The following is a 21,933-nucleotide window of genomic DNA, read 5'->3' as shown; positions in this document are numbered from 1 at the left end:
CTGAAACTTGTGAAGACTCCAGTCACGTCACGTCTCTGACCCACATACACACCTCCCCGGAGGGCTGGTCTGGGAGGGATGGGGAAAGAGAGGGCGGGAAGGAAGGAAGGAAGGAAGGAAGGAAGGAAGGAAGGAAGGAAGGAAGGAAGGAAGGAAGGAAGGAAGGAAGGAAGGAAGGAAGGAAGGAGAGAAAGAGAGAATGGCAGGTCTGGAAGTAGGGCATGTTTCTGGAATCAAGGGGAAGGATGGAGAAAGGAGTGAGCAGGGAGTAGACAGAGAGACAGCCAGATGGAAGTACAGCCAGACAGACACTACTCTATTCTACCCCAGTCTGAGAGAACGTTCCTCACGGCCACTTCCTGTCTCGGATACATGGTCCTGCTGAGCACACAGATTGAAGCCAACACTATCTTAATTCTCTCCCACACCACTACTACTTCAGGGTACTTCCTAGAAATACACACTTAAAGTATATCATGGACTGAAACATATTTCCTCTCATACAGATCCCAATAGGGTCAAATACGTCATATTGGATTTGACATTGGCAAACTGTGAAAGTGTTTTCAGTTACTGTGAAACTAGCCAGGCTAACAGAGTAAAGCCGGCTGCTGGGAGGGACAAAGAGTTATGGTAAATGTTGTTTTATGCTGTGGACCTAACCACATATTGACTCCATTGGCAGCGTAGTCCTCCTGTTGTGACACCAAGCTAAGGACTCTAACCTCAGACTACCCTGCATGTCTAAAGCCAGTTGTGTAAATGGATTATTGCTCTGGACAATTGTCCTGATGGCCACTTCAATTAGATAATGATACATAATAGTGACCTAAATATATGGTATTGCTAGAGCTTAGGTCTTGTGTAGAGTAGCTATATAAATAAAATGACTATTTCTATGAGTCTAGCTAGAACGGGTAGAAAACTTTCATAAATAATTCATACCCCTTGATTTACTCTACATTTTGTTATGTTACAATCTGAATTCAAAATGGATTAAATATATTTTTTTCTCTCACCCATCTAGACTCAATACCTCATAATGACAAAGTGAAAACATGTTTTTAGAAATCTTAGCAAATGTATTGAAAATGAAATACAGAAGTATCTAATTTACAATCCTGAGTCAATACATCACCTTTGGCAGAGATTACAGCTGTGAGTCTCTAAGAGCTTACACTCCTAGATAGTACAATATTTGCCCATTATTATCTTAAAAATTATTCAAGCTCTGTCAATTTGGGTTGTTGATCATTACTAGACAGCCATTTTCAAGTCCTTCCATAGGTTTTCAAGTTGAAGCAACTCCAGTGTGCAATAGGCCTTGTGTTTTAGGTTATTGTTCTGCTGAAAGTTGAATTAATCTACCAGTGTCTGGTGGAATGCCCACTGAACCAGGTTTTCCTCTAGGATTTAACCTGTGCTTAGCTCCATTCCGTTTATTTTTATCCTGAAAAACTCACCAGTCCTCTACGATTACAAGCATACCCATAACATGATGCAGCCACCACTACAGTATACTTGAAAATATGAAGAATGGTACTCAGTGATGTGTTGTGTTGGATTTGACCCAAACATAATGCTTTGTATTCAGGACATAAAGTTATTAATTTGCCACATTTTTGGCAGATATACTTTAGTCCCTTATTGTAAAAAGAATGCATATTTTGGAATATTTTTATTCTGTAAAGGCTTCCTTATTTTCACTCTGTCATTTAGGTTAGTATTGTGGAGTAACTACAACACTGTTAATCCATCCTCAGTTTTCTACTATCACAGCCATTAAACTCTGTAACTGTTTTACAACCACCATTGGAATCATTTTGAAATCCCTGAGAGGTATCCTTCCAATCCAGCAACTGAGTGAGGAAGGACACCTGCATATTTCTAGTGACTGGTCGTATTGATACACCATCCAAAGAGTAATTAATATGTTTACCATGCTCACAGGGATATTCAATGTCTGCTTTTTTTAACCTTTCTTCCAATAGGCCCCCTTTTTTGCGAGGCATTGGAAAACCTCCCTGGTCTTTGTGGTTGAATCTCTGCTTGAAATTCATTGCTCGACTGTGAGTCCATGAAACGTATTAATTGACTTGTTAAGCACATTTTCTACTCCTGAACATATTTAGGCTTGCCATAACAAAGGGTTTGAATACTTATTGACTCAAGACATTTCAGATTTTCATTTTTAATTAACTTGTAAAAATGTCTAAAAACATTATTCCACTTTCACATTATGGGGTATTATATGTTGGCCATTTCGAATTCAGGCTGTAACATTATTTATTTTTTAAGTCAAGTGGTGTGAATACTTTCTGAAGTACATTCGGAAAGAATTCAGACTCCTGGACTTTTACCACATTTTGTTACTTTACAGCCTTATTCTAAAATGGATTAAATCATTATTTCCCCTCATCAATCTACACACAACATCCCATAATGACAAAGTAAAAACAGGTTTTAAAAAATTTTCATAAAAAATGCAATGTCACATTTACATAAGTATTCAGACACTTTACTCAGTACTTTGTTGAAGCACCTTTGGCAGCGATTACAGCCTTTAGTCTTCTTGGGTATGATTCTACAAGCTCGGCACACCTGTATTTGGGGAGTTTCTCCCATTCTTCTTTGCGGGATCCTCTCAAGCTCTGTCAGGTTGGATGCTGAGCGTTGCTGAACAGATATTTTCAGGTCTCTCCAGAGATGTTAGATTGGGTTCAAGTCCGGGCTCTGGCTGGGCCACTCAAGGACATTCAGAAACGTGTCACTCCTGCATTGTCTTGGCTGTGTGCTTAAGGTCATTGTCCTGTTGGAAGGTGAACATTCGCTCCAGTCTGAGGTCCTGAGCACTCTGGAGCAGATTTTCATCAAGGATCTCTCTTTACTTTGCTCCGTTCATGTTTTCCTCTATCCTAACTAGTCTCCCAGTCACTGCCACTGAAAAGCATCTCCACAGCCTGATGCTGCCACCACCATGCTTCACCGTAGGGATGGTTCCAGGTTTCCTCCAGATGTGAGTTCAATCTTGGTTTCATCAGACCAGAGAAGCTTGTTTCTCTTGGTCTGAGAGTCCTTTAGGTGCCTTTTGGCATACACCAAGTGGGATGTCATGTGCCTTTTTACTGAGGAGTGGCTTCTGTCTGGCCACTCCAACATAAAGGCCTGATTGGTGGAGTACAGCATGGATGGTTGTCCATTCTCCACATAGGAACTCTGGAACTCTGCCAGAGTGACCATCAGGTTCTTGGTTGACTCCCTGACCAAGGCCCGTCTCCTCCAATTGCAAAGTTAGCCGGGTGGACAGCTCTAGGAAAAGTCTTTGTGATTCCAAACTTCTTCCATTTAAGAATAATGGAGGCCACTGTTTTCTTGGGGACCTTCAATGCTCCAGAAATGATTTGGTACCCTTCCCCAGATCTGTGCCTCGACACAACCCTGTCTCAGAGCTCTACGGACAATTCCTTCGACCTTATGGCTTGGTTTTTGCTCTGACATGCACTGTCAACAGTGGGACCTTGTATAGAGAGGTGTGTGCCTTTCCAAAGAGACCACATGTGGACTCTAAGCAAGTTGTAGAAACGTCTCAAGGGTGATCAGTGGAAACAGGACGCACCTGCACTCAATTTCGTGTCTCATAGCAAGGGGGCTGAATACTTATGTGAATCAGGTAATTCTGTTTTTCATTTTTAATAACTGTAAAAACTTTGTCATTATGGGGTATTGTTAATTTCCGAATGCACTGTATATCATCGAAAATCAGGAGCTTGAATACTAAAATATAGATACAGAAACACAGACAAAAAGGAGGAAGTAGAGTAAAGAAATGGAGTTACGTGCATCATGCACTATGTATACAAAAATATGTGGACACCCCCTCAAATTAGTGGATTTGGCTATTTCACTTGGCTATTTCAGGTGTATAAAATTGAGCACACAACCAGGCAATCTCCACACACAAACATTGGCAGTAGAATGGGCTTGCTGAAGAGCTCAGTGACTTTCAATGTACAGTTGTGGCCAAAACTTTTGACAATGACACAAATATTAATTTTCACAACGTTTGCTGCTTCAGTGTCTTTAGATATTATTGTAAGATGTTACTATGGAATACTGAATTATAATTACAAGCATTTCATAAGTGTCAAAGGCTTTTATTGACAATTACATGAAGTTGATGCAAAGAGTCAATATTTGCAGTGTTGACACTTCTTTTTCAAGACCTCTGCAATCCACCCTGGCATGCTGTTAATTAACTTCTGGGCCACACTGATGGCAGCTCATTCTTGCATAATCAATGCTTGGAGTTTGTCAGAATTTGTGGGTTTTTGTTTGTCCACCCGCCTCTTGAGGATTGACCACAAATTCACAATGGGATTAAGGTCTGGGGAGTTTCCTGGCCATGGACCCAAAATATTGATGTTTTTTCGCCAAGCCACTTAGTTATCACTTTTGCCTTATGGCAAGGTGCTCCATCATGCTGGGAAATGCATTGTTTGTCACCATTTTTGTTCCTGGATGGTTGGGAGAAGTTTCGCTCGGAGGATGTGTTGGTACCATTCTTTATTCATGGCTGTGTTCTTAGGAAAAATTGTGAGTGAGCCCACTGCCTTGGCTGAGAAGCAAACCCACACATGAATGGTCTCAGAATGCTTTACTGTTGGCATGACACAGGACTGATGGTAGCGCTCACGTTGTCTTCTCCGGACAAGCTTTTTTTCCGGATGCCCCAAACAATCGGAAATGGGATTCAGAGAAAATGACTTCAGCAGTCCAATCCCTGTACCTTTTGCAGAATATCAGTCTGTCCCTGATGTTTTTCCTGGAGAGAAGTGGCTTCTTTGCTGCCCTTCTTGACACCAGGATATCCTTCAAAAATCTTTGCTTCACTGTGCGTGCAGGTGCACTCACACCTGCCTGTTGCCATTCCTGAGCAAGCTCTGTACTGGTGGTGCCCCGATCCCGCAGCTGAATCAACTTTAGGAGAAGGTCCTGGTGCTTGCTCGACTTTCTTGAGCGCCCTGAAGGCTTCTTCACAACAATTGAACCGCTCTCCTTGAAGTTCTTGATAATCCGATAAATGGTTGATTTAGGTGCAATCTTACTGGCAGCAATATCCTTGCCTGTGAAGCCCTTTTTGAGCAAAGCAATGATGACGGCACTTCATTAATTGCAGGTAACCATGGTTGACAGAGGAAGAACAATGATTGCAAGCACTACTCTCCTTTTGAAGCTTCCAGTCTGTTATTCAAATTCAATCAACATGACAGAGTGATCTCCAGCCTTGTTCTCATCAACACTCACACCTGTGTTAACGAGAGAATCACTGACATGATGTCAGCTGGTCCATTTGTGGAAGGGCTGAAATGCAGTGGAAATATTTTTGAGGGATTCAGTTCATTTCCATGGCAAAGATGGACATTGCAATTAATTGCAATTCATCTGATCACTCTTCATAACATTCTGGAGTATATGCAAATTGCCATCATACAAACTGAGGCAGCAGACTTTGTGAAATTAATACTTGTGTCATTCTCAAAACTTTTGGCCACGACTGTAGTACCGTCATAGGATGCTACCTTTCCACCAAGTCACTTCATCACATTTCTGCCCTGCTAGGCTTGCTCCGGTCAACTGTAAGCGCTGTTAGTGTGAAGTGGAATTGCCTAGGAGCAACAACAGCTCAGACGCAAAGTGGTAGGCCACACAAGCTCACAGAACGGGACCGCAGAGTGTTGAAGCACTTACAGCGTAAAAATAGTCTGTCCTCGTTTCCCACACTCACTACCGAGTTCCCAACTGCCTCTGGAAGCAACGTCAGCACAAGAACTGATCGTCGGGAGCTTCATGAAATGGATTTCCATGGCCGAGCAGCCGCACCCAAGCCTAAGATCACCATGCGCAATGCCAAGCGTCGTCTGGAGTGGTGTAAAGCTCACCGCCAATGGACTCTGGAGCAGTGGAAACATGTTTTCTGGAGTAATGAATCACGCTTCACCATCTGGCAGTCCGATGGCAGTCCGAATCTGGGTTTGTCAGATGCCAGGAGAACGCTACCTGTCTGAATGCATAGTGCCAACTGTCAAAGTTTGGTGGAGGAGTAATAATGGTCTGGGGCTGTTTTTATGGTTTGGGCTAGGCCCCTTAATTCCAGTGAGGGGAAAAACGTACGCTATTGCATACAATTACATTCTAGACAAATCTGTGCTTCCAACTTTGTAGCAACAGTTTGGGGAAGGCGCTTTCCTGTTTCAGCATGACAATGCCCCCTTGCACAAAGCTAGGTCCATACAGAAATTGTTTGTCAAGAGTAGTGTGTAAGAACTTGACTGGCCTGCACAGATCCCTGACCTCACCCCCACCGAACACCTTTGGGATGAATTTGAATGCCAACTGCGGGTCAGGCAATAATAATCGTCCAACATCTGTGCCCAACCTCACTCTGGTGGTTTATATATTGTGCATGCAGTCATGCAGAGGTAAATGGCAATATATGCTTTACTAATGCACTCACACTCACAGACAGCATACACAAGAGCATGAAGGCATGCCAAATAGCTAAGGTAACTGAGCTAAACGACTACCGCCCCGTAGCACTCACTTCCGTCATCATGAAGTGCTTTGAGAGACTAGTCAAGGGCCATATCACCTCCACCCTACCTGACATCCTAGGCCCACTACAATTTGCTTAACGCCCCAATAGGTCCACAGACGACACAATCGCAACCGCACTGCACACTGCCCTAACTCATCTGGACAAGATGAAAACCTATGTGAGAATGCTGTTCATCGACTACAGCTCAGCATTTAACACCATAGTACCCGGCTTGTCACCAAAAGCACTCACAAACTTCTGCAGATGCACAATCGAGAGCATCTTGTCAGGCTGTATCACCGCCTGGTACGGCAACTGCTCCGCCCACAACCGTAAGGCTCTCCAGATGGTAGTGAGGTCTGCACAACGCATCACCGGGGGCAAACTACCTGCCCTCCATGACACCTACACTATCAAGGACAACAACCTCCCGAGCCACTGCCTGTTCACCCCGCTATCATCCAGAAGGCGAGGTCAGTACAGGTGCATCAAAGCAGGGACCGAGAGACTGAAAAACAGCTTCAATCTCAAGGCCATCAGACTGTTAAACAGCCACCAATAACATTGAGTGGCTGCTGCCAACGTACTGACTCAACTCCAGCTCACTTTAATAATGGAAATTGATGTACAAAATGTATCACTAGCCACTTTAAACAATGCCACTTAATATAATGTTTACATAGCCTACATTACTCATCTCATATGTATATGTATAAACTGTACTCTATATCATCTACTGCATCTTTCCATCTTTATGTAATACATGTATCACTCATTCATATATCTTTATGTACATGTTCTTTTTCCCTTTACACTTGTGTGTATAAGGTAGTAGTTGTGGAATTGTTAGGTTAGATAACTCGTTGGTTATTACTGCATTGTCGGAACTAGAAGCACAATCATTTCGCTACACTCGCATTAACATCTGCTAACCATGTGTATGTGACAAATACAATTTGATTTGATTTGAATCCAATCTGTACCTCAGGGTAGCATGGATATGTTAAGTAGCATATTACATTTAATCTGGGCTTAAGAACAGGATTCTGTGGGCTTTGAGAAACAATGTTAGGCACCGTGATCAAAGCAACGCTGTTGTAACATGTCAGGTGTTTACCTGCTCCAGCTTCAGCCTGGGACTCAGTAGTTCTGCCTCACAGTCCATATATCAACACGTTTCAACCATAGCCACAACAGGAATCATAAAAGACAAGAACGCACACGCAGGCACGTAGGGCACATAGGCACACACACACACTCACAAGCATGCACACACACATACGCACAGGGGTGGAAAAAGAACCCAATGTTCATACTTGAGTCAAAGTAAAGATACCTTCATAGAAAATGACTCAAGTAAAAGTGAAAGTCACCCAGTAAAATACTACTTGAGTAAAAGTCTAAAAGTATTTGGTTTTAAATATCCTTAAGTATCAAAAGTACATGTAATTGCTAAAATATACTTAAGCATCAAAAGTAAAAGTACAAGTATATATCATTTCAAATTCCTTATATTGAGCAAGGCAGACGGCCACATGTTCCAGTTTTTATTGACTTATTTATGGATAGCCAGGGGCTCAATCCAACACTCAGACATCATTTACAAACTAAGCATTTATGTTTAGTGATTCTGCCAGATCAGAGGCAGTAGGGATGACCAGGGATGTTCTGCATACGCACATGCACAAACATATGCACACACACACTTTCTCTCCTCACCTGCCGCGGGGTATATCCACATTATCCTTTCTCCAGCGTAGAGAGGGAGGTGGGTCTCCCTGCACCTGACACTTGAGCTCCACACTCTCCTCCACCAGGACCACCTGGTTCACCAGCCGACGCACAAAAGTGGGTCTCTCTGGAAAACCACGAAACACAGACAGACAAGACAGTAGTCTATAAGCTTTCTACGCAAGGTTTTAAAACATAAACAGATAGCATGTAGCCACTGCAGCCATTACAGGTAAGTACAGAGAGAAGTGTCTGTCCAGTATCTGTCCTTACCGAACACAGAGAGCTGAGCCGTCTCACTGTCTCTCTCCCCCACCATGTTGGTGGCCACACACACGTACATCCCTGCATCACTCTTCCTGGTGTTGGAGATGGTCAACTTCCCTCCACGAATCTGACAGTCAAAGAGAGATGGCTCAACAAAGTCTACATCAGACAATCTGGGATGGGGGGGTCATTTAATCTGTATATTTTAGCTCTCCATAATGAGAGCAGACACAGAGGACCGGGTCCTCGGGATGTAGTACTCACAGTGATCCTGTCATCTTTGAGGTCCAGACGGGCCTTGTCTTTCCTCCAGAAGGTGGTGGGCTCAGGGTGCCCACGAGGAGGCTGGCACTCCAGGGTGGCAGGCTCCTCCACCGCCACCACCAAGTCCTGGGGGTTCTGTCTGAAGTCATCACGCAACACTGGGAGAAATATATATATAGAGAGAGAGGGGGGAATGAGGGTCTTTCTAAGCAAGGTTTTTAGTTGGTTAATCCCGCAACATTTGTGGACATAATCCACAGTACTTCTACTTTGAGGATAAACCAAAACAAATGCATGGACTGCACACTGTAAAATGACATGTAAATACAGTACAGTGTAGAAATTAGATCCATTCTGTCAGTCAGTAATAGAGTCCAGGTACGGCAGATAGAGTATATTGTGGTGCGAATAACTGGAGGCGAGCCAGAGCCCAGAGCAGATCTCTAGTCAAACAGGAACTGTGTGGGTTGGTGTCAGAGCCCAGAGGCTGCACTGTCAATCACAGTCAGCTGTGGAAGACGAGATCATGGGTGTCTCAGTCACACAGGCCTAGCCAGGTCTATAGAGCTATATGGCTGGGTGGGTTCTGTCCATAGAATTAGGAATTATATTTATTTTTTGTATTTTTGACTTACTTAGTAATTTAATAGGATCTCTGCGGTTCTGTCACTGTCACACATTACTCCTCTTCCTCCCACTCCAGTCACTCCTGCTGTGCCACATCAAACATGGCACCTCCAAAAAGCGTTGAGCGGGATATTCCAAATGAAAAGTGGAGACAACACAACTCACAAGCCGTATATCCCAAAAATGCCCACATTCCAGCTGTATTTGTTTCCCAACAGTGATGACAAAAAGAAAATAACAGTGGGAGGGCACACATTTTGATCAGCAATAAGGGTATTTAGATGCAATAATGCACACCTCTGAGAGGGTAGCAACCCAACACAATGAGATGCCCTCACAGATGCCCTCTGTTCATGGCCAATCACGCTGGTGTGTGTTCTGATTTGAAGACATTGAAAGTCAAGCCCCCTCCCTGCAGTAGAAGCCATGCATAGTGTGTTGTCAGGGTGTAATTATTTCAGAAATAGGGGCCCACCGCTGTCTACCGCTGTCTGATTGGATATCACTCAATTATTCCAAACAGCAGTTCAGAGTTGGCTGTCTACATTTATCCTGTCAGGATATAGAACGATTCTGAAATGGGCTTCAATCAGTGGCAGTCGGTGATGCTTAAGATGAGGGAGGATGATAATTTTTTTAATGAGCATGGCCTTATTTATAGTAGAGCATATTGGATGACTGCTATTCATATTCCATTCACCCAGCTCAATGTAACATCGATAAGTTTATGTTACTACATCATACTCTAATTTCCCTTTACCCATCATGAGGTTGCTAAGTGAAGTGAGAGAATTTTTAGTAAACAAGGTGACAGCCAGTGACACATTCAATACTGCCTTGCACACTCTTGTCTGCATCCAGCTGATCTATGGTGAAATCAATAGTCCTACAATTGCAAATTATAGTTTCTATTGGACAAATTCAGGTATGTTTCTCCCCATTCCGTTCTGTTTGCTTTCGTTTAAAAAAGGTTTTTCAACAGAATCGGCAGAATGAATACACACCTGATCACACGCAAACACAGTTCACTTTCATAGCAGCCACATAAAAACTGCATGATCACTTTGCTTGTAAATATAATTCCTTCTCGCAACTAGGAACTCTCCTCCTCTCACCTTTTCCCTTCACCTGTGGACTTCAGTGCACAACACATCACTGCCTGTGACCAGGCAGAAAAAACTTGCCAAGCCAAACCTTCATATTATAACTGCTAACCACTACACACAGCCTACATCGTTTTCACCTCATAGTCTACATACTAAAACTAACGCATTAGTACACCCGCTATAATCATGCAGTACAGTTTAGCAGTTGTAATGGTGGGCCCCAGTGGCAATACATTTATAAAACCAAAAGCAAACCTTGACTTGAAAGAGTTCCAGTGTTGGATAACCATTGCCAGCTAGCTAACATGGCATCCCTCTCTGTTTGACCCGGGTGTTCGCTAGCTAAGTAAGTAAAAGTGAAATGAAATACAACGAAATATAGCTAGGTCGCTCGCTCTCTTGCTTCATAGCATCCCTCTCTGTTTGAGCCGGATGTTTGAGTAGGCTTAGCTAGCTAGCTAGCTACATTCACAGGCTAAGTGAAAGTTTAAAATAATTCAACCAAATATAGGTAATTCTCTCTCTCTCGCTCTCTCTCAATTCAATTCAATTCACTTTATTGGCATGTCGTAACAATGTACATATTGCCATAGCTTACTTTAGATATTTACAATATTATGACAATAAGAATCAAAATTGTCAGCGGGACAACAGTAACAACAATAACCAAGGGTCAAAATAACCATACAGTAGAGGAAATGTGCAGGTTGATTAGTCTGTCCCTCATCTTATGACAGGCAGCAATGTAGTGCGCTGCCAACCCACAGCTCTCCGTGTCTTCCCAAAACAGGATGGGTAGCCTATTCTCATCAGAGAGGTCTTTGAAATCTTGAAAAAGCCTGTACTTCGCCAAGGATTTTCTAAGGTTTTGATCAGTAACCATGGTCAAATAGTTAGCCACGGTGTATTGTTGATATAGGGCCAGATAGCACTGCATGGTTCTTTGTGCTTGTGCTTGTGTTTCCCAATAAGCAATGTAGTTTTGTTTTGATTGTGTTGTAATTTCTTTATTCTGATTGATTGGTTGTCCTGGTCTTGAGGCTTCAGTGTGTTAGTAGAACAGGTTTTTGAACTCAGCCTCAGGACCAGCTAGATGAGGGGACTTTCTTTGCTCAGCTCTTGGCATTGCAGGGCTTGGTAATGATATGAGAGGGGGGCCACAGTACTTTAGATGTTTCCAAAACTGAACTGCCTTTTATGAGTTTTTATTATTAGTGGATATTGGCCTAATTCTGCCCTGCATGCATTGTTTGTAGTTTTCCTCTGGACATATAGGAGAATATAACAGAACTGTGGATGCAGGGTTTCAATGCGGTGTTTGTCCCATTTTGTGAAATCTTGTTTTGCAAGTGCACACCACACTTCGCTGGCATAAAATGCAATTGGTTCAATGACACATTCAATTAGTTTTAGCCAAATTTTAAAAGGTATTTCAATTTGAACAAGTTTTTAATGGCATAGAATGCCCTGCGTGCTTTCTCTCTCAGTTCATTCACTGCATCATTAAGGTCTCCAGTTGAGATTATTTTGTGCAGTGGGAGACAGCAGGCATAGGTCATCTGCGAAGAGAAGGCATTTAACCTCTGAATTGTGGAGACTAACACCAGGGGCTGTGGATTTTTCTAGAATAGTGGCCAATTCGTTGATGTAAATATTGAAGAGTGCAGGGCTCAGATTGCAACCCTGGCGAAGGCCCCGCCCTTGGTTAAAGAATTATGTTATTTTCCTGCCGATTTTAATGCTGCACGTATTGCCAGTAAACATTGATTGAATTATGTCATATGTTTTACCTCCTACACCACGTTCAATAACTTTGTAGAACAGTCCTGTATGCCAAATAGAATCAAATGCTTTATGGAAGTCGATAAAGCAAGCGTATATTTTGGTATTATTTTGGTGGACATGTTTATCTATCAGGGTGTGTAGGGTGTAAATATGATCAGTCGTGCGATGTGTTGGTATGAATCCAATTGGGCTTTTACTCAAGACATTGTGCTTATTAAGGAAGTTTAGAACTCTTACATTTATAATACTACAGAAAACCTTCCCCAGGTTACTGTTCGCACAAATGCCTCTGTAATTGTTAGGGTCAAATTTGTCTATGTTCTTAAAGATTGGGGTTATGAGTCCTTGATTCCAGATGTCAGGGAAATAACCTACACTCAGGATCAAATTAAACAGTTTTATTATAGCCAATTGAAATTATGCACTTCTGAGTTTGAGCATCTCATTTAGGATGCCATCAGGTCCGCAGGCTTTTTAAAATGTGAGGGTCTGATGTTTCATATAGAGCTCCTGGTCAGTAGTTGGGGAGTCCAATGGATTTGAATTGTGCTTTATAGTTTTGTCTAATCCATTGAACTTCTCTTGAGTTTTGGCATTGCTCTGCATTTGTGTCATTTTGAACGGTGTTGTAGAGTGTTTTAAAATGGGTTGTCCATATGTCACCACTTTGTATCGCTAATTATCTCTCTCTCTCTCTTGCTTTTCCTTAATTTTGGAAGAAATTACCTTGTCCAAAACTGTTCAACTATTGTCTTTCTCTCTCTTTGATTCAACTACTCACTCATTTTATTTTTTATTTTTAAAAATGTATTTAAGCTTTATTTAACCAGGTAGGCTAGTTGAGAACAAGTTCTCATTTGCAACTGCGACCTGGCCAAAATAAAGTATAGCAATTTGACACATACAACAACAGAGTTACACATGGAATAAACAAAACATAGTCAATAATACAGTAGAACAAAAGAAAACAAAAAGTCTATATCCAGTGAGTGCAAATGAGGTAAGATAAGGGAGTTAAGGCAATAAATAAGCCATGGTGGCGAAGTAATTACAACATAGCAATTAAACACTGGAATTGTTGATGTGCAGAAGATGAATGTGCAAGTAGAGATACTGGGAGGCTATTTCATAGATGACATCACCGAAGTCGAGGATTGGTAGGATGTTTTATTAGGGTATGTTTGGCAGCATGAGTGAAGGATGCTTTGTTGCGATATAGGAAGCCAATTCTAGATTTAATTTTGGATTGGAGATGCTTAATGTGAGTCTGGAAGGAGAGTTTACAGTCTAACCAGAGACCTAGGTATTTGTAGTTGTCCACGTATTCTAAGTCAGAGCCGTCCAGAGTAGTGATGCTGGACGGGCGAGCAGGTGCGGGCAGTGATCGGTTGAATAGCATGCATTTAGTTTTACTAGCATTTAAGAGCAGTTGGAGGCCGCAAAAGGAGAGTTGTATGGCATTGAAGCTCGTCTGGAGGTTAGTTAACACAGTGTCCAAAGAGGGGCCAGAAGTATACAGAATGGTGTCGTCTGCGTACAGGTGTACCAGAGAATCACCAGCAGCAAGAGCAACATCATTGATGTATACAGAGAAGAGAGTCGGCCCAAGGATTGAACCCTGTGGCACCCCCATAGAGACTGCCAGAGGTCCGGACAACAGACCCTCCGATTTGACACACTGAACTCTATCAGAGAAGTAGTTGGTAAACCAGGCGAGGCAATCATTTGAGAAACCAAGGCTGTTGAGTCTGCCAATAAGAATGTGGTGATTGACAGAGTCAAAAGCCTTGGCCAGGTCGATGAATACGGCTGCACAATAACGTCTCCTATCGATGGCGGTTATGATGTCGTTTAGGACCTTGAGTGTGGCTGAGGTGCACCCATGACCAGCTCTGAAACTAGATTGCATAGCGGAGAAGGTACGGTGGGATTCGAAATGGTCGGTAATCTGTTTGTTAACTTGGCTTTCGAAGACCTTAGAAAGACAGGGTAGGATAGCTATAGGTCTGTAGCAGTTTGGGTCTAGAGTGTCACCCCCTTTGAAGAGGGGGATGACAGTGGCAGCTTTCCAATCATTGGGAATCTCAGACGATACGAAAGAGAGGTTGAACAGGCTAGTAATCGGGGTTGCAACAATTTCGGCAGATAATTTTAGAAAGAGAGGATCCAGATTGTCTAGCCTGGCTGATTTGTAGGGGTCCAGATTTTGCAGCTCTTTCAGAGCATCAGCTATCTGGATTTGGGTAAAGGAGAAATGGTAGGGGCTTTGGCGGGTTGCTGTAGAGGGTGCCGGGCAGTTGACCGGGGTAGGGGTAGCCAGGTGGAAAGCATGGCCAGCCGTAGAGAAATGCTCATTGAAATTCTCAATTATAGTGGATTTGGTGGTGACAGTGTTTCCAAGCCTCGGAGCAGTGGGCAGCTGGGAGGAGGTGCTCTTATTCTCCATGGACTTTACAGTGTCCCGGAACATTTTTGAGTTAGTACTACAGGATGCAAATTTCTGTTTGAAAAAGCTAGCCTTAGCTTTCTTAACTGCCTATGTATATTTGTTCCTAACTTCCCTGAAGTTATGCACTGCAGTGCTAGCTACCTGTAGTTTATGATTTCAGTACTTGATTCATTCTCTGATCCTTCGATTAGGTGGACAACATGTCAGTTCATGCTGCAAGAAGTTGTCATAATTACTGTGTAAGTCTATGGAAGGGTAAGAACCATGAGCCTCCTAGGTTTTGTATTGAAGTCAATGTACCTAGAGGAGGACAATCTACATTATTTCATTAAGGCTGCTTTGCTAAACACCAGAAACAGAGCAAGATGGTTATTGCTTTTTCTGGCTATGGTCTCACAACATATTCTAAATAAGGTATGCAAATACGACATGATGAATCTTAAACAGCCATACTGCATGTTGGCCAACTCTGGCAATCAAGTGCTTTGACTTACTTCTTATCAAGTTACCATCTAAATGCTGTCCAACAACTAGGACCACTGCTGGCGTTGCTGGCTGCAGAATGGTGTGCTTTATAATATGATCTCTCTTGACAGAGGTCTGCTCAAAAGTAGTTGGAGTTTGTTGAATATTCTATGTGATGAGAACAGCCTGCAGGGGCGAGTCACTTTCTCAACAGCAGTCAGAGGGCTGTCCCATTTCTGTCACACACACACACACACACACACACACAGATTCAGACACAACGACGTACGCTCGAACACTATCTCTCTCCAACGTAAACACACTGTATACACACACACGCATGTGCGCACGATCACACACTCTCTCAAACACGCACACACAAATATACACAAACACAGTTGCCTAGGTCACGTACAAACATTTTCTGATGAGCATATTATCCTTTTTCAAAAGAGCGAGAGACAGAGATATATATAGAGAAAGACAACAGACACACAATGGGGGCTGGAACAGGGAGGGGGTTATTTGCAGTGGGGGATTTTTGAATACATAAACAATGTATCATGTCTGTGCCCTGAAAAAGTAATCAGCAATCATTCAGGAGAAACTTCAGAGTGAAGACATTGAGCATTTACCAGAGCCATCCAGGGCCATGCCTGCAGAACAGATGCACATTACCTATTAGAACATTGTCTTTTTTAGCAGCCAGACAACGGTCCAAGAGCCCCTCACAGAAAGGATGTGGCTGGTGGCAAACAAATTATCTATTTGAATTGTTTATACAATTGTATAAGCAAGAGAAGCTTGAGGAGCAAGGGGGTAAGGATGCACAGTGATTATTATAGGTTATGACTTGAAGTAACATCAATCAGCAGGTCACATCCAATCCCTTATCTTTAATCCCATGACGCACCCAATTGCATCCTACTCCTTAGGTGTATGTCTGCCTGGTGGCATGTCTTGGCTATAACAGTGAGTGCTTCTCCCTTCATAACTTTTACCATTGGCACATGAATATACACACTCCTCTCACGTGTACCAACGTCTCCTTCTTCTCAGTGCATGTTGGCTAAAGCCGGCCAGCCACCATGAAGGCTTAACGTTAGTTAACCCTTAACTACAGTCATGTAGCATTAGCATCTCCTCCTCTTGTCATGTAATGTAAATTGAAGATGTAGATGGGTGAGGATGCTCTCCTCCCTCCCCTATTCCATCCATCCCTCGCTCTCTCTCTCCCAACCTCCCAATTACAGTATCAGTGCTCCCACAGACCACACTTCCACATCTATAATTGATTAACGTTCCACTCTTCTGTCTCTTTATGCATTCACTGACTCTCACGCTTCTCCTGCTCTCAACCTAACCTAACCTACTTTCTCTACTGCTCCCTTGTGCCTCTCTCTCACCCACTTAAACCTAGATGAACTGCCTTCTACTGTACAACAGCATCTGGGGCTGGAACTGCGCAGATTTTGGTTTGGTGTCTGAGTGCACTGTAGCATTGAAGAGGTGCTTTGATGGTATGGCAAATAGGTTTCAACAGGCCTGATTTGGTACAATTCTAATCAAATAAAATAAAATGTTATTGGTCACATACAAGTGTTTAGCAGATGTTATTGCGGGTGTAGCAAAATTCGATTTTAGTCTGGTGTTTGGTGCTCTCTAGTGAATGAGTGAAACACTGGGTTCTGATGTCATCTCTTGCCCAGTCATACTGGAACAGGCGTACTGGCCCACAGGCCAGGTGTGTTTCTAGGACTGAACACTGAGAGAATGCTTCTGCTACATTAGATTGTAGGTTTGGGTGGGAGAGAGGGAGAGGGAAGGAGAGAAAGACAGAGAAAGAGAGAGACAGAGATAGAGAGAGCAAGAGAGAGAGGTAGAAAAAGAGCGAGAGAGATACACATGGAGAGGGAGCGAGAGAGATACAGAATTGTATTTTATTTCGGAAAGCGATCGCTCGCATCATAAAACCTTCCAGCAATATTGTGAAAATGTTATGCATCAGTAGGAGTGTGAGTCAGGGATTTGAATCTGCCCTTTTATCCGCCTTGTTTCACTAAAGCTGCTATTGCCCGGGGAGTGTGGGCTTTCTTACATGCACTTGTCTTACTTCGCTGAGATCACACAGTGCAGTGTTGCAAAAGGTTGTTCAACCACAATGGAAAGAATTAGATAATGCAAAATAATGACCATAAATGTGTTCATGTTTTCTCACTAAACCCAGGTTTAATTACCAATTTAACTGTACAGCTTTTCAGAGTAGGTGTGTAAGAGAAACAATGAGAGACAGAGAGAAGCAGAGAGAGGGAGGGGAATAGGCATGTGAATCTCCGAGAAAAAGGCTTCCATTTATCTTCTCCAATATGCCTGCTGTTCTCTCCTCTCTTCTCACAGACAAATGATAAAACAGCAAACAGGCAGATGAATGCATTAAATTCAGCATTTCTCTTCATCTGTCAAATTCTGCTGGGATTTAATTGAGAGAAGTGGTGTCAGAGAGAAGCAGTGAAATGCCTGGGACCATCTGTGCCTCGAAACCATCCAGCATGTTCAAACACATCAGTGGAGAGGAGAGCTGCCTAGCTAACTGAGAGAGTGGAGTGGGGAGGGATATTCTAAACTTTGTTTACTGCAAGGCTACGATTACATTATTTCTGCTGGAAGTTCGCATGTACAGCGCCTTTTCAAAAGTATTCACCCCCTTTGGCGTTTTTATTTTGTTGCATTACAACTTGTAATTGAAATATATTTTTATTTGGATTTCATGTAATAGACATACACAAAACAGTCCAAATTGGTGAAGTGAAATCATTAAAAAAATATATTTATTTCAAAAAATTATTTAAAAAAAAAAATGGAAAAGTGGTGCATGCATACAGGAATGTATTCACCCTTCGCTATGACGCCCCCAAATAAGATCTGGTGCAACCAATAAACTTCAGAAGTCACACAATTAGTTAAATAAAGTCCACCTGTGTGCAATCTAAGTGCCATATGACCGGTCACATGATCTCAATATTTATACACCTGTTCTGGAAGGCCCGAGAGTCTGCAACACAACTAAGCAAGCGGCACCATGACGATCAAGGAGCTTTCAAAACAGGTCAGGGACCTGTGTAGAAGTACAGATCAGGGTTGGGTTATAAAACAATATCCAAAACTTTGAACATCCCACGGAGCACCATTAAATCAATTATTAAAAAATACAAAGACTATGGCACCACAACAAATCTGCCAAGAGAGAGCCACCCACCAAAACTCATGGACCAGGCAAGGAGGGCATTAAATCAGAGAGGCAACAAAGAGACAAAAGATAACCTTGAAGGAGATGCAAAGCTGCAAAGCTCCACAGTGGACATTGGAGTATCTGTCCATAGGACCACCTAAAGCCGTGCACTCCACAGAGCTGGGCATTACGGAAGAGTGGCTAGAAAAAATTGCTTAAAGAAAAAATTGCTTAAAGAAAAAAATAAGCAACCACGTTTGGTGTTGGCCAAAAGGCATGTGGGAGACTCCCCAAACATATGGAAGAAGGTACTCTGGTTAGATTAAACTAAAATTGACCATTTTGGCCATCAAGGAAAACGGTATGTCTGGCACAAACCCAACACTTCTCATCAGACCGAGAACACCATCCCCACAGTGAAGCATGGTGGTGGCAGCTTCATGTTGTGAGGATGTTTTTCATCCCCAGAGACTGGGAAACTGGTGAGAATTGAGGGAATGAAAAATCTTGAAGGAAACCCATTTCAGTCTTCCAGAGATTTCAAATCAAATCAAATCAAATCAAATGTTATTTGTCACATACACATGGTTAGCAGATGTTAATGCGAGTGTAGCGAAATGCTTGTGCTTCTAGTTCAGACAATGCAGTAATAACCAACAATAATCTAGCTAACAATTCCAAAACTACTACCTTATAGACACAAGTGTAAGGGGATAAAGAATATGTACATAAAGATATATGAATGAGTGATGGCATGGGCAAGCGGCATACAGTGATGGCATACAGAGCGGCATAGGCAAGATACAGTAGATGGTATTGAGTGCAGTATATACATATGAGATGAGTATGTAAACAAAGTGGCATAGTTAAAAGTGGCTAGTGATACATGTATTACATAAAGATGCAGTAGATGATATAGAGTACAGTATATACGTATACATATGAGATGAATAATGTAGGGTATGTAAACATTATATTAGGTAGCATTGTTTAAAGTGGCTAGTGATATATTTTACATCATTTCCCAAAAATTCCCATTATTAAAGTGGCTGGAGTTGAGTCAGTGTGTTGGCAGTAGCCACTCAATGTTAGTGGTGGCTGTTTAACAGTCTGATGGCCTTGAGATAGAAGCTGTTTTTCAGTCTCTCGGTCCCAGCTTTGATGCACCTGTACTGACCTCGCCTTCTGGATGATAGCGGGGTGAACAGGCAGTGGCTCGGGTGGTGTAGGTGTCCTGGAGGGCAGGTAGTTTGCCACCGGTGATGCGTTGTGCAGACCTCACTACCCTCTGGAGAGCCTTACGGTTGTGGGCGGAGCAGTTGCCGTACCAGGCGGAGATACAGCCCGACAGGATGCTCTCGATTGTGCATCTGTAGAAGTTTGTGAGTGCTTTTGGTGACAAGCCGAATTTCTTCAGCCTCCTGAGGTTGAAGAGGTGCGGCTGCGCCTTCTTCACGATGCTGTCTGTGTGGGTGGACCAATTCAGTTTGTCTGTGATGTGTACGCCGAGGAACTTAAAACTTACTACCCTCTACACTACTGTTCCATCGATGTGGATAGGGGGGTGTTCCCTCGGCTGTTTCCTGAACAATCATCTCCTTAGTTTTGTTGACGTTGAGTGTGAGGTTGTGCACGCTCAAGTTTTCCGTTTTTTGTCTTATTTCTTGATTGTTTCACAATAAAAAATATATTGCATCTTCAAAGTAAAAGGTATGTTGTGTAAATCAAATGATAAAAATCTCCCAAAAATATATTTTCATTCCAGGTTGTAAGGCAACAAAATAGGAAAAATGCCAAGGGGGGTGAATACTTTCGCAAGCCACTGTATATGGTTAGAGCTATAGAATGTAAACAGGGGGAAGAAGTGGCTATAGGAAAACAACATCATTTCCAGCAACTGACATTCAGGACAAAGTGAAAACTCATTCATATGATAATCAATGGTATCGATCCATAATCATACCTGTGCATACATACACATCCTGTTGGTTATTTCATTGTAGAGCAGGGGTCAGCAACAGGCGGCCCACCGGGCCAAAGTCAGTGTTGGTGAAGTAACAGCTGTTCATAAGGTCACCACCACCAACCCTCTGTGCCAGGTGAAAGCGTGGATCAAAACAAGTCCAGCCAAATGGGGGAGGAAGGGGAACGGATGACGGCCAGAAAGTTGAAACAGGTGTGTTCTGCCTTCCACAGGCGCTACTGAGCCCCTGGAAGCAGCTTACACTACCCACTAGGATTACTCACACCAAATCTCTGTTAATCACATTTGGGCACATGCCCCCTGGTCTGTGCTAACCTACCATAGATTTATCAGGACTGTAGACGCCGAAGCAGTCTGGGGGACAGTTAGAGGTCAAAGGTAGTAGTGGAGGACAGCGTCACTGGTATCCCACACACTGACACAGTCTACCAACACCCAGAGAGCATAGGCACTCACATTAAACCATATCCTGTCCCTCCTCCCTGCACATTGCACCTGGGCAGATAAAGATGGACTATCAATCAGAGGCCTGACTGCAATGCCACCTCAGCAAATGGCATGAACTCTTTGCGGATGACAGTTTTATAGACAGATAGGCATGGGGAATCAGTCAAAGCTTTCTGATGATAGCTCATCAGAGGGTGATCACAAAGAGTCTCCTCTGATGGAGGACATTCCATCTCCCCTACACACTGCATACACAGACCTCATGTACACCACACACACACACACACACACACACACACACACACACACACACACACACACACACACACACACACACACACACACACACACACACCACACACACACACACACACACACACACACACACACACACACACACACACACACACACACACACATCTCAGGGAGCTCTATTTTAACATGTTCCAAAGTGCCTCTGTGTCAAACAGTACTTCCCATTCAGCTGTCTGTGCTGGCAGTGAGAGTGAACTGAGAGTAAGCAGGGGTGAAAGAGAGAGGAAGGAGAGCAGAGAAAGAATAAAACATAACCGCTCATCCCACAAGAGGCCTTTCAGTGGCAGACTTCCAGGAATCAGGTTTAATTTTTTACCCCTCATCTTCTGTCAGTCTTCTGTCTTCTGTCTCTGTCTTACACATGCACACACACACACACACATATCCGCGGGCAGGCACGCACGCATGCACCCACACACACACACACACACACACACACACTGATCCCTGTTTCTTCCGGCAGCAGCAGTAGTTCTGCTTGCATTCTCTTGTCCTCCATGACACTCTATAACCCCACTGAAAAACCACCTGGTTTATTTATTCACAAACCTTAGCACAAATCTCTCCCACAGCCATCACTCTCTCCTCCTTCAAAAATGTTCAGCCACCACTTTCACAATCTATCCCTCCATCTCTTCCACCCTATCTGTTTAAATCCCTCACTCCCCA

At 43.0% G+C, this 21,933-nt stretch overlaps 1 protein-coding gene across 1 annotated transcript in view; it reads right to left on the bottom strand.

Moving 5' to 3' along the window:
* Positions 1 to 21,933, bottom strand: part of LOC139422916 (roundabout homolog 2-like) — a 149,515-nt gene that overhangs the window by 53,719 nt on the left and 73,863 nt on the right. Inside the window, exons 3-5 of the mRNA XM_071174386.1 lie at positions 8,858 to 9,015; positions 8,600 to 8,720; positions 8,315 to 8,453 (exon numbers count right to left, since the gene is read on the bottom strand). Coding sequence (XP_071030487.1) covers positions 8,315 to 8,453; positions 8,600 to 8,720; positions 8,858 to 9,015 — 418 coding nt within the window. The remainder of the gene's footprint in view (positions 1 to 8,314; positions 8,454 to 8,599; positions 8,721 to 8,857; positions 9,016 to 21,933) is intronic.

This window comes from Oncorhynchus clarkii, chromosome 12 (genome assembly GCF_045791955.1).
Source record: "Oncorhynchus clarkii lewisi isolate Uvic-CL-2024 chromosome 12, UVic_Ocla_1.0, whole genome shotgun sequence".
Lineage (NCBI taxonomy): Eukaryota > Metazoa > Chordata > Actinopteri > Salmoniformes > Salmonidae > Oncorhynchus > Oncorhynchus clarkii.
This window is presented reverse-complemented; position numbering and strand designations above follow the sequence as displayed.